Source organism: Emys orbicularis, chromosome 6 (genome assembly GCF_028017835.1).
Source record: "Emys orbicularis isolate rEmyOrb1 chromosome 6, rEmyOrb1.hap1, whole genome shotgun sequence".
In the NCBI taxonomy this organism is placed as follows: Eukaryota; Metazoa; Chordata; order Testudines; family Emydidae; genus Emys; species Emys orbicularis.
Window position 1 is genome coordinate 92,570,914 of NC_088688.1, and position 13,121 is coordinate 92,584,034.

General features: G+C 41.6%; 1 protein-coding gene across 1 annotated transcript in view; it reads left to right on the forward strand.

The window, feature by feature from the left end:
• Positions 1-13,121, forward strand: part of SPATA6L (spermatogenesis associated 6 like) — a 32,550-nt gene that overhangs the window by 18,964 nt on the left and 465 nt on the right. Inside the window, exons 9-11 of the mRNA XM_065406983.1 lie at positions 2,421-2,464; positions 5,133-5,326; positions 10,413-10,506. Coding sequence (XP_065263055.1) covers positions 2,421-2,464; positions 5,133-5,326; positions 10,413-10,506 — 332 coding nt within the window. The remainder of the gene's footprint in view (positions 1-2,420; positions 2,465-5,132; positions 5,327-10,412; positions 10,507-13,121) is intronic.

The window sequence follows — 13,121 nt, forward strand, 5'->3', positions numbered from 1 at the left end:
AAGTAATAGCACCATTTATCCTAATTCTGAAGGTGTTTGAAAACTATGGCCTGCATTCTTCCACTCCCATTTCAAAGGGGTTGTTTGAGGATTGAAGCACTACTTGGAGTGAGTAAGAGTGGCAGAATCTGGCCTGAAATGCAAAAATATGCTCACTGCTGAATTGCAGCCATTGCTGGGATAGAGGAACATGGCTGCTGTTTTACAGTATGCATCAATACTACATGACAGTTTAGCATGGGAGCTGATTTCTCTCTTGTTTAGTAGCATGCTCTTTTGAAGGAAAGAGTTGTTGTCCACAGACCAACATTACCTCCTCTTCTCCATTGTTATGTGCTACCTCAGTCAGGAAGTCTTTTCTCTAAGGGACTTGTCCAAAGGCCATTGAAGTCAGTAGAAATACTCCCATTGCCTTCAATGTGCTTTGGATCAGGCCCCCTGAGGCCATGAAGATATATAATTGTTTGTATTTTGTTCTGATCCTTGTCACAAGCTGAATATTCATCAAGTAATCAGCACATTGGGAAAAGAAAGAAAGCCATATACTCAAAGGGGAAGTTCTTCAAATAGTCACTTCTACTCGGAAAAGTGACTTTGTAAAAATGCCACCTTCTTACTCAGATATTTCCTTTAAGGTAGTTAGGCTCATATCTGTTGCATTTATTAACAATGCTATGATTATAGTTCTCTTTGCTCCTGTTAGCCCTGCAGAGCCAGCACAGGTAGGACTGAGGACATGATCCTCCAGTGCATTTCACCTGGCAAAACTTCAGTGCCTGTAGAGCCTGTCTCATTAGTAATAATTCACAAGATGGAGACAACAAAGTCTGACATTCAGATCCCTCTCCCTGATCCTGACAGGTTCTCCTCTCTGTGCCAAACGGATGTTGTCGAAGGAGAGAATCTGGACCATAATATTTCAGTTTTTTGGTCATTTGAATTAACCTCAACATATCCACTGTCAGGGGTCTCAGTCTTTTTCTTTCTGAGGCCCCCCCAACATGCTATAAAAACTCCATCACCCATCTGTTTTTCTTCATATCCAGTAGATAAAAAGCCAGGGCTGGTGTTAGCGAGTAGCAAGCAGGGTAAATGCCTGGGGCCCCATGCCACAGGGGGTCCCATGAAGCTAAGTTGCTTGGGCTTTGGCTTCAGCACCAGGCGACAGGACTCGGGCTTCAGCTTTCTGCTCTGGGATCTAGCGAATCTAATGCCGGCCCTGCTCTCTGCTTTATTTTGGCAGACCCCCTGAAACCTGCTTGCAGCCTCTCAGGGGTCCCTGGATCCCTGGTTGAGAATCACTGTACAGTGATGGATTCTAAATTAGCTATTCCCACCCAAGAAAGAGATCTCGGAGTCACCCATGGGTGGTTCTCTGAAAACTTCCGCTCAGTGCGCAGCGACAGTCAAAAAGGCTGACAGTATGTTAGGAACTATTAAAGAAGGGATAGAAAATAAGCCAGAAAATACCATAATGCCACCTTGAATACTGTGTCCAGTTCTGATTGACCCATCTCAAAAAGGATATAGTGAAACTGGAAAAGGTTCAGAGAAGGGTCACAAAGATGATCAAGGGTATGGAATGGCTTCCCTATAAGGAGAGACTAAAAAGATTAGGGCTACTCAGCTTAGAAAAGATGACTAAGGGGGGATATGATAGAGGTCTATAAAATTATGACTGGTGTGAAAAAAGTAAATAGAGAAGTGTTGTTTCTCCTTTACCACAATACAGGAACCAGGGGTCACCCAATGAAATTAATAGGCAGCAGGTTTAATGCAAACAAAATGAAGTACTTTTTCACACAACACACAGCTAAACTGTGGAATTTGTTGCTTTGGGATGTTGTAATGGCCAGAAGTATAATTGGATTCAGAAAAGAACTGGATAAGTTCATGGAGGATAGGTCCATCTGTGGCTATTAAACCAAGATGGTCAGGGATGTAACACCATGCTCGGTATGACCCTAAACCTCTGACTACCAGAAGTCGGGTGTGCAAGACAGGTGTGGATCACTCCATAATTGCTCTGTTGTGTACACTCCCCCTTCTTCTTAATGTATGTGCAACATGCCTCAAGTGGCACATGACCAGGATTAATCACCAAATTTGGTCTGCTGGTAGGATCATTGGTTTCCCTGGCCCGGGCTGGGTACTGATGGGGAGTGCGACATGAACGCTGATCCATGCCCCTCTGCACTTCCCCTGAAGCTCTGGTACCGGCCACTGTCAAAGACAGGGTACCGGGCAAGATGGTCTGACTCAGTATGGCAGCTCTTATATTCCTATACTCTACAAGGAACATTTTTAGTCATCTTGTGATTACGTTTTGAGTTCAATGCTAATATGTTGATGAACAGTGAAAGTAGTAATGTAAGAGTAAATGCTAATAATCAGCCATTGAAATGTCTTTTTTCTTTTAGCTTTATCTTTTGATAGCTGTGAAGCATCAAATTCCTCAGTTAAGGTAATTTAAAAAATAACTGTAAAATTACATCTCGTCTGTTAGTAGTTTAATCTACATATTTTAAAAAGAGAATTAAATGAGGGCAGTTGATGGCTCAGGGGATAGTAATGGCTAAGTCTGGTTATCTGTAATGGGAAATTATGAGAAAAGCTCTGCTCTGGTTATGGGGTGGAAAAAACCTCACAAATTTGTAGAACACAATGTCAAAAAGTTACAGGTCACATTGTTTTCAGCAAAAATTCTTTATTTTTCCATAAAAATAGGTTGAAACTATTTAAAAATCAGGCCAGTTACCCATACTTCATTATACTGGACATCTACGGAGCCAAATTTGTAAAGCTCCTTAGAAGAATCTAGCTCACTAGAGATCTGGCCAGGGTGACAAAGACCCATGACTTTAGATATTAAGGCTGTGACAAACCTACATGGAAATCTATTATAATAGAAATCATGGCCTAGACAAACATACAGTTTTAATAATGGAATATGGCGCCATTTGCCCTGAAGTCATCACTTCAATTCAATCTCAGAGCAGTATTAACAGGAAGTCATTACTATCTGACAGCTGTTTGGTAAGCTACTGTATGTCTCTGTGAAATTAGTTAATAGTCTCAGTTTGGACTGGTATTCACATAAAAAAATCCACCGCCGCTCTGATTGATATCCTTCTCAGCAACTTTAGCAGAAAGGCCAAGAAATAAATGTGAACTATCTTACTTCTACATGGTCTCTACACATCTGGGTTGAGGCACATCGATAGGATAGCATCGGAGGGTTTGCATTACTGTTCTGCAATACACATCTCCATCTCCGGTGCTCTCAATCTACCACCTTTCACCAGTACTAAATTCACTTTGAAATATTTAAATCCTACCAATGTGCCAAAATCTAAGACCACATTGGAGGAAAAAGGTTGCCCATTCTCCATTCCCATTCAATCATTGGCCACTGTAGTAGATGTGTTAGCGCCAATTGTGATTATATTTTTTTCTGATTTTGGCACAGTCAGAAATCTTGGCTCAAAAGAGATGTATAGGGTTGAAATATATATGGGTATTTTGGATCAGGATTGAGGTGTATTATGGAAAGTTGCACCACACTTACCTGGCTTAATCAAGATAGCACTATCAGTGTTAGTTCCTGGCACTACAATCCACCCATAGAATAAAAAAGATTGTGATCAGAGACTGGCTTATCCATCAGCATCTATGACCAGGTGTCAGCACACAGGACCATGTGCGGGGGAGCAAAGCGATTTGAGCTGACTCGCCCTGCTGGCTAGGCTATGAGGAGCTCATTAGCTTGACCTCAGGAATGTAAAAGGCTAAAGAGGAGTTCTCTGAGCCAAGAGAGAGTCACATGGGTTGACCAGAGCTATTCCAGGGAGGATCCTGAAGCATAGGCTGCTCAGGAAGGAGCTCGGGCTAAGATTTGCCTCAGCCCTTGCATTAGTTCAGAATAAATGCAAATACCAGGGATGGGGTGAGTTTGGACCAAATTCCATTGTGCTTGTGCTGCATTACGAGTGAAGTAAAAGTCTCGTCCTTTTACAGTGCCCCTGAGTCTTTCTCCATAGCAGAATATCTGATGAGTGAGCTCATTTGGAAGTCACCCTGTCTCTTGTTGAACTGTGTTACACTGCTTCATCACTGACTGATTTGAACGGTAAATGGGAAAGTGTCTTACAGGTATATTTTTGTGGCAAACAATGGAATGAGGTACTTTTGCCCCAGGTGGCTCTTCTAAAGAAAGTGTGCCAAATTCTGCTCTCCTTTTTACCCAGCAATGTCATTAACTCCAGAGAGGTGGGTTAGATAGGTATAACTGGGACAGAATTTGACACACCACATTGCAACAGGTTTGGATTCTGCAAGGTTTCTGTTGGGTTTTAGCCAGAGAACTGAAGAGCAGTATCCAAAGTGGGACTGCTTCAGGGACTGAGAGAATGGAGATGTTTGCTTTGAGTGACATTGTTGCACAAGCTCTGGCCCTGTATTTAATTATAAGCTCTGTAGACAGACCTCTTTGTTGTCCTATCACAAGCACCTTGAAGTCAATATTCCAAAAAACTCCCAACTGGCAGGTGCAGGTTTTTTATAGGCTTTTTTCACTGCCCTTCTTTGTGTTGTTTTTCTACTTAATCCCTTGCAACATCAAAAGTCAAGATGACTGACTGACTGGGAAGGAGCTTCATTCTAATACAGCACAATTAAGGTTTAGAGCATTACGGTAGAAATAGCTTGCTTATCTGTTCCTACGCTACACTACACTTTCACAAATAAACTTGTTTCTGACTGGCTGAAATGTTGACTTTTATTAGCTTTTGTGAGTGATTAATGGTTAGCTGTCCAGCAGTGTGATTGATTCTGCTTATTATTAGAAAATGTGGCTCACAACTAATAAGAGCTTCTGTTTGGTCCAGATTTTTGAAGTGTTCCCATTTACCTGCCCAGATCTGGGGTTTGCTCATACTTAAAATAGTCCATTTATACATATGGCATTATGAGTTTTCAACTTCAGCCTGATATTCCCCCCCCCCAATGCAACAAACTACTGTAGACTGTCACTGTTTCCTCCTTTCCCCTCCGTCTCTCTCTCTCTCCCCCCCCCCCTTGCCCTCCTCCCTGTGTCCTTTCTAACTAAAGAAAAATGTTTCTTTGTTCCACAGGTTATCAGGGAACCGGATGAACAGGCCACATCTGAACATGATTCATCATCTCTTGAAACAGATGAACTTGTAAATTACCCGGGCAGTTCTCCTACTCAAGGAGATTTGACATTTCACCGCACAGCGTCATTTGCCACCTCCCCACATTACAGATCACCTAGTCCTGTTCGGAGTCACTCTCCTCTGCAACACAGGTTATTGATCCTGTATAAAAATCTGTAATTGAGTGACATGATGCTGTAAGTAGGAGCAGTGATGTTGAATGACCAAAAACATCCAAGCTACTTTCTAAGGGTGTGGAGTTTGTGACTCTCAGATATGTTTCTGTGGATCATTTTGACAGTACTCAGAGAGTGATTATTAAAAGATATAGACCTGTGCGAACGTACATGGAAACATAGGAATAGCAATACAGCAACAAACCAGTGGTTCTTCTAGTCTAGTATATCCTGTCTCTGACAGTGACTAATACCAGATGCTTGAGAGGAAGGTACAAGAACCCCATTGTGAACAATTGGGGAAAAATACATTCATAGAAGAAGTTTCTTCCTAACCCCAATCAATTAATGGTTAATGGCTTATGTTCTGATATGTGAGGTTTATGTACTGTAAAGATCTTTTAAATCATACCTTATGTAACTGGATGTTCTTATTAGCCATAAAAATGCGCTCTTGGCCTCAATAATATCTAGTATCAATTAGTTCCACACACAACTGATCCATTGTGTGAAAAACAGACAACAAATGTATTTCCTTTCATCAGCTTTAAATCTGTTGGCTTTAAGCTTCACTGACTGCCCACCTTGTTCTTATATTGTGAGAAAGAATAGCTAGGATTTATCTTCTCTGCACCATTCATTAGTCTTTATCCGTATCATGTCCCAGGATATTTGACTTTTAAAACTGAACAGTCCCAATCTTTTCAATCTTCCTTTAATGTATCTATCTATAAATACAGCCTGAGTCTTACTTTAACCTGATAGTCAGAAGTTAAGGCTGATATCATTGCTGAGTTCAGTCCGCCTATCACCCTGAAATATGTTAAGGGCTGTTGATTGCCTCGGCTGAATGGGGAAATTTGTTGCCAAAAGTACAAGAAGAATAATTTCTCTGGTGTCCATTGGTCCTGCATTGCAGAACATGCAGGTCAGAGGTTAGAACAGTTTGTTGGCAGCCACATGTTGCATCGGGGGAGGCTGGAGCTAGTTCAGTATGTTTTGCAGAAGAAATGGAAAAAGCTCTACGCTTTAGAGTGCACATGGGAAACTTAACAGGACAGAAAAAATGGTCTTTTTTTCTGAGAAAAATGATCTTTTTTCTGAGAAAAATTGTCAAGAACATATATTATTGTTTGTTTATTTGTATTGAACCAGAACCCTGTTGTGCTAGGCGCTATACAAACACAGAACAAAAAGACAGTCCCTGCCCCAAGATCTGAAAATCTAAGGAACAGTTGTGTCTCTGCTTGGGTCTTTCAGAATAATCGTTAATCCCACCTTCCTCCCATCCCCCCGCAGCCCTCTATACACAGAGTATTTTGGATATCAATCAAAATAACTTTTAAATCATTTTCCCATTAGGCATCAATCCAGCAAAGCACTTAAGTATTTAGTTAACTTAAGCATGTGAGTAGTCCCAGTCTTGCTACAATAAAGTCACTGGGAATATCATATGCTTATAGTTAAGCACATGCTTAAGTGCTTTGCTGGATCAGGGTCATTGTTAGGAATGGCTTGTTGCTGATTATTCCTTGTCCAGTTTGCACTGATTCTCTAACTGCTGGGTTCTATGTAGTATGAGGCTGAAGAGTCCAGAAAGATAATGTTCCATTTACTTTCTGTTTATAGGTCTGGGTAATGGATGGGAAAATAGGTGCTTCTGTGTGAAAAAAGAGGCGCTGACTAGCCTCAGACTTAGGATGGCTTAATTTGGCTAAATTCCCCTCCATTGCATGCCAGGTGAAAATAAAGCACTGGTGACTCTTTATCTTCAAGAGATCATCAAGAACAGAAAAACATAGTGTTGTAAGAGGGTTCCTCTAATATGTTTGTGTAGATGGGACAAATTGTATTGCAAAGCGTTGTGATTAGGTGCTCAAACAATTTTAACTATAATATAAATGGGCGATTAGGACTAAACTTTCATATTCAGATGCCTAAAGTTCAAAAAGTTAAGTATCCAATTCCTTTACTTATACAATCCAACAGGTACAAAAGTAGCTGTGGTGTTTTCTGATTAATAAAGCATCCTTTTACATGCTATTTCTTTAATAAAGAGCTTTCCTTCCTTTATGCTGCTCTAATGGTTTTCTGGCATGACCAGTTCTCTGCTCAAGCCCCCTATCCTAGCCTCTCTTTCTGGGTAGACTAAATTATTAAAATCATTGATACCTTCAGGGCAGCCAAGTTGGGATGGAACTTAGAAAAATGACAGCCCCTTATTTCACAGATATAGTAGCATGATTGTTCTGTGGAAGAAGCCGTCTTCACCAATTCAGCAAAGTCCAAATCTCCAAATCTCGCATGTAACTCTTGATTATGGCCACAAGGGTAAGATGAACTTGTGGGGCCAAATTTTCAAAATGGCCTCTTTTTGTGCACACAGTTGCCTGCCCATGTGATTTTTGTGTGTGCATGATCTCTTGGATGTGTCAAGTGATATCATTTATATGTTCAAATCCAATTTAAATGTATTTTATGCCCATTTTGCACATGGAGACAGAGCTTCTATTAGGAAATCACTTGCAAATACTAATGTGCCAAAAGAAAAATTGTGTGTGTAGAGGCTGTGTTTTGAAAACTTGTTTTTTTATACACAGCAGTGTGAACGTTATTGGTACACGTGTGGTTTGTGTCAGAGCTTTATCAAGATTGGTTATCTCTGTGAGCAAACAAACGAATTAGGCAGCTTTTTCAGAATAGGATTTTGAACAGTTTAACTCATTAAATCTAAGGGTGTTTGTTGTTGTTGTTGGAAAGTTGTGTGGCAACTTATGAAATGGCAGCTTGTGGAGATAGTTTTGTGGTGCAATATACTGCAGGGCTAAACTGAGACAATGATATCAGAATAACATTGGAGATCACCTGGACTGCACTTAAAGAACTGGATTCTTTCTGTTCATTATCATTATGTGCAGCCCTGCAAACAATATGTTGGCTCTGCACTTTGCGGATCAGCTCTGTAAAATACTGTTTACTTTTACTGGAGTTGCAAAGCATAGTTACTCTCTGAATTGCTGCGCATAATGGAAGTATGGTGCTGAGCGCTGCACTTTGTTGACGAATATGTGTTGTTCCTTGGCGGCTGATGTTTATTGACTATAAAAAGAATCATTGTGGTGCTTTTCAATGTTCATTTACTTTAACGTGAGCTTTTGGACAAAATTAAAAATCATCTTTATCCTGGACTTTATCTCCCAAGGAATAAAGGAGCAGTCTTGCCTTTGCTTATAATAATCAAAGCAGGTGTAGCTGCACTACTTCTCAATAATGTTAATGCACATTGATTAATCCTCACACCTCTTCTGTGAGTTAGGAAAACAGCATTAGGCCATTTTACCAAGTGGGTACCTGAGGCATACAGTGGTTAAGTGTCTTCACCTGAAAGTAAGGGAGTGGCAGAGCAGGCTGGAACCCAGAGGTTTGGCGTTTTGTTCTAACCAGCAGGTGACATTGCCTGCAAATTTTACTTTGCTTATTCATTTCCTGCTTGTTATCAATGCACTGGTCCTGCCCAAGAGAGTACAAATCCTGCACTGCAGAACATACTAGGCATGACTTAAACCGAATGTTCAAATTGCCTGGAGGCTTCAGTGATAACGTTAATTTGTGCATTTAGTTACATGGCAGAACCATCTATAATGCAGCCTTTTAAAGATGTTATAGTTGATTGACGGCACTCTGTGCAGGGGAGGGAATGCTGTCAGCAGGGAAGGGGAAGATTTCTTTGGATTATTTTGCTGTATGCAGCGGGGGGAGGAGGGATGGTGCAAGAGAGCAGAAGACAGCATCAAAGGGGAGGGAAAGAGAATGGCGGGGAAAAGGAAAATATTTGAGGAGACAGGGGAAAAGGTTAGGAAAAATGGGGAGAGCGTGAGGGGAAGAATGAGGTGGGGAACCTGGTGTGGGGGAGAAAGGAGAAAATGTCAGCAAAAGGAAAATGAAACATAATTCAAGTGAAGGAATGGGAATGAGCAGTAAGTATCAGAGGGGTAGCCGTGTTAGTCTGAATCTGTAAAAAGCAACAGAGGGTCCTGTGGCACCTTTAAGACTAACAGAAGTATTGGGAGCATAAGCTTTCGTGGGTAAGAACCTCACTTCTTCAGATGCAATGAGCAGTAAGTATCACCAAATGTGAGCAGGGAGAGAGGGTGAGTGAGCGAGAGACGAATGGAGATAATAAAAAGCTGAAGGAAATGGCAGAATAAAAGAAAAACAGCGTGAAGGGGTAGGTGGGTGGTCTGTGAGAAACCAGCCGCCGGTAAAACTATTGCACGTTTGAGAATAATGAGTGTGAGGGAGACAAAAATGAAAATGAGAGAGGAAAAGGTTCATAAAGATACAGAAGGGCAAAGATGGGGTGAAAGATCAGAAAAGGGAAAGAAGGAGAAGAAGGAAGAAAATGCCTATTGTGCTTTAGATCAGCAGGACACTTAAATATGTGTCTAACTTTAAATATGTGAGTTGAAGTCAATGGAACTACTCACATGCCTTACTGAACGGTGGCCTTGGCCACTAATATCTGTTAAGATACATTATTAGAATACGTCAGGTTCTCCTCTTCTCTTCATTTGTACAGTACTAACACATCCATGTAAGAAGAACACAGCCAAAAGATTGCTGAGTCCCATCTTAAGTGGGTCCTTTAAATAGTGCATCATATTCTCAATGACATGACATACACCTCTACCCCGATATAATGCTGTCCTCAGGAGCCAAAAAATCTTACCGCATTATAGGTGAAACCGCGTTATATCGAACTTGCTTTGATCCGCCGGAGTGCGCAGCCCCGCCCCCCTAGAGCGCTGCTTTACCACGTTATATCCGAATTTGTGTTATATTAGGTCGCGTTATATCAGGGTAGAGGTGTATTTTGTGTTTCAAGAGGGCCAAACACCTCTTGAAACTCTCTTGCTTTTTCTTGAACTGGTTATACCTGCCAGCTCCACATTTAATGGGTCAGTGTGTGAAAAAGGACATTATGAATAAGGTACTTGGCAAAAAAAAAGTCTTTATGACAGAGGAGAATTTGGGATGTAACTGTTTTGATACATTTTTGCAGGTTATACTCCAATCCTCATTTCAGTTGGGAAAAGATCCACAAGAGAGTGCAGAATCTCCTAACCTCAAACCAGGCAAAGCAGAGACTTTCCTTTGTGAGTATTAATATTACAACTCGAGAGCAGCTGGTGCCGATATGACAGTGTCACCTAATTATCTGCCCTTCCCAGGTTATAGGTTTCTCTGTCCACTCAGTCTCCCACTGCCCCCATACATATAATACAAATGTTCCAGTTGGGTTTTCAGCGTCCAGAGTATTCACCCAAAAATGTCTGGCTAGGTCTGAACTAAGTATTGTCTCATTGGTATTCACCACCACTTCTGTATACAACACAAATGCAGCAGTGGTGTCCATGGCTGTAACAGAGAAGGGATTGAAAATGTAAGGGTGACTTAGGATAAAAAGAGGTGTAATAATGTTGGAACCCACACACCCTAAAGCATGGAGAGATGAATGAACAAAAGGAAATGGTTTCAGTACAGTTGCTGAAGTAGAAAGGCTCTTTTGATACGTCTTCTGCAGCTAGTCCATATGAATAGCACTCTGAACTATCTTGAGGAGTGAGCCACTGTACTTGTGTTCATGTATGAGCCTAACCTGCACAGTGGCCAGCTGGATGCCATTATTGACAGCTATCTCTTCGCTAATGTGGGGATTCAGCGTTCCTGGATCTAGCCTACTATCCCATACAATTTTAAATAGATCTAAGGGAGTGATTGGCAATTCACAGCCCTGCTTTACCGTGGCTGCCTTGCACAAATACCTACATGTTCAGAGCTACTCAAAGCATTCCACACTGTTTGGCTTATTTCTAAGTTAACAAATGCACAGAATACATTTAATTGATACTAAAAGAGAAAGGATGTATATCTGAACCATGATGCCCTCTCCCCAGGCCAACTATCTGACCCTTACTAATAGGAATATCCCCACTGAAGTTACACAAGGAGTGAAACTGGTTCTCTCAGTCTCCCTTTACTCATCTGTAAAATGGGGTTAATAATAATAAATACTAACCTCATAACAGGATGATAGAAGTCAACAGGAGAACTTGCATGAATAAGGGTTGCAGGATCAAGCTTTTCATTTCACTGGGATATTTAAGAACTCTGGGTCTTAAAATTCAAACAGTTGCTGTCACACCCTGACGTCACAAAGGGTGCATCTGCCCTGCATGCTTCTTTTGGTGGCCTGTAGTGTACATCCCATGTATATTCTAGCATAGGTATAAGTAGCGGTGTAAACAGTGAAGCATGGCTTAGGTGAGGAGAGTAAAGGCACACCGGAAGGGTGTGGGTATGCATGTGAGTTACATACTCTACATGGCTCTCTACATGTCCAAGCTGTGCCTCTCCTTCTACACTTGCTATTTTTAGCAGAGTAGTGTCCTGCTACTGCCCCACTGCTGAAGCCTTTCCCCACTGCCTTGCCTCTGCCAGAGCCTTTCACTGACACATGGAGCTACACATCAGAGTGTGGATGTGGTTTCTTTTCACTGTGGTGTGTAAGCTACATGTACACCACATGCTGCCAGAAATGGTGTGTAGTGTAGACGTAGCTATAGTGTCATTCAGTGTAATTGACCTTGACCCCACTTAGAAAGATGTTTATCATGAAGTCAAACAGAGCCAACATTTATACTCTCTAGTGCGCAAATCCACTTCCCAGGTCCACATTAATCCCTGCTACAACTCCATCTACTTTAGAGTAGTTACACCAGAGATATCAGAGGGGTAGCCATGTTAGTCTGAATCTGTAAAAAGCAACAGAGGGTCCTGTGGCACCTTTAAGACTAACAGAAGTATTGGAGCATAAGCTTTCGTGGGTGAATGCCCACTTCATCAGACGCAAGTAATGGAAATTTCCAGAGGCAGGTATAAATCAGTATGGAGATAACGAGGTTAGTTCAATCAGGGAGGGTGAGGTACTCTGCTAGCAGTTGAGGTGTGAACACCAAGGGAGGAGAAACTGCTTCTGTAGTTGGATAGCCATTCACAGTCTTTGTTTAATCCTGGTCTGATGGTGTCAAATTTGCAAATGAACTGGAGCTCAGCAGTTTCTCTTTGGAGTCTGGTCCTGAAGTTTTTTTGCTGTAAGATGGCTACCTTTACATCTGCTATTGTGTGGCCAGGGAGGTTGAAGTGTTCTCCTACAGGTTTTTGTACATTGCCAACTTCAACCTCCCTGGCCACACAATAGCAGATGTAAAGGTAGCCATCTTACAGCAAAAAAACTTCAGGACCAGACTCCAAAGAGAAACTGCTGAGCTCCAGTTCATTTGCAAATTTGACACCATCAGATCAGGATTAAACAAGACTGTGAATGGCTATCCAACTACAGAAGCAGTTTCTCCTCCCTTGGTGTTCACACCTCAACTGCTAGCAGAGCACCTCACCCTCCCTGATTGATCTAACCTCGTTATCTCCATACTGATTTATACCTGCCTTTCAAAATTTCCATTACTTGCGTCTGATGAAGTGGGCATTCACCCATGAAAGCTTATGCTCCAATACTTCTGTTAGTCTTAAAGGTGCCACAGGAGCCTCTGTTGCTCTTTGCACCAGAGATGACTCTGAGCCTGAACATTTAAGTGACTTGCCATACAGTAAATCAATGACAGAGCTTAGAGTAGAACTCAGTAGAGCTTCCCTTTCAGTCCACTGAGCCACACTGCCTCTTTGGAACCCTACATTCAAAGTACTCATGTAC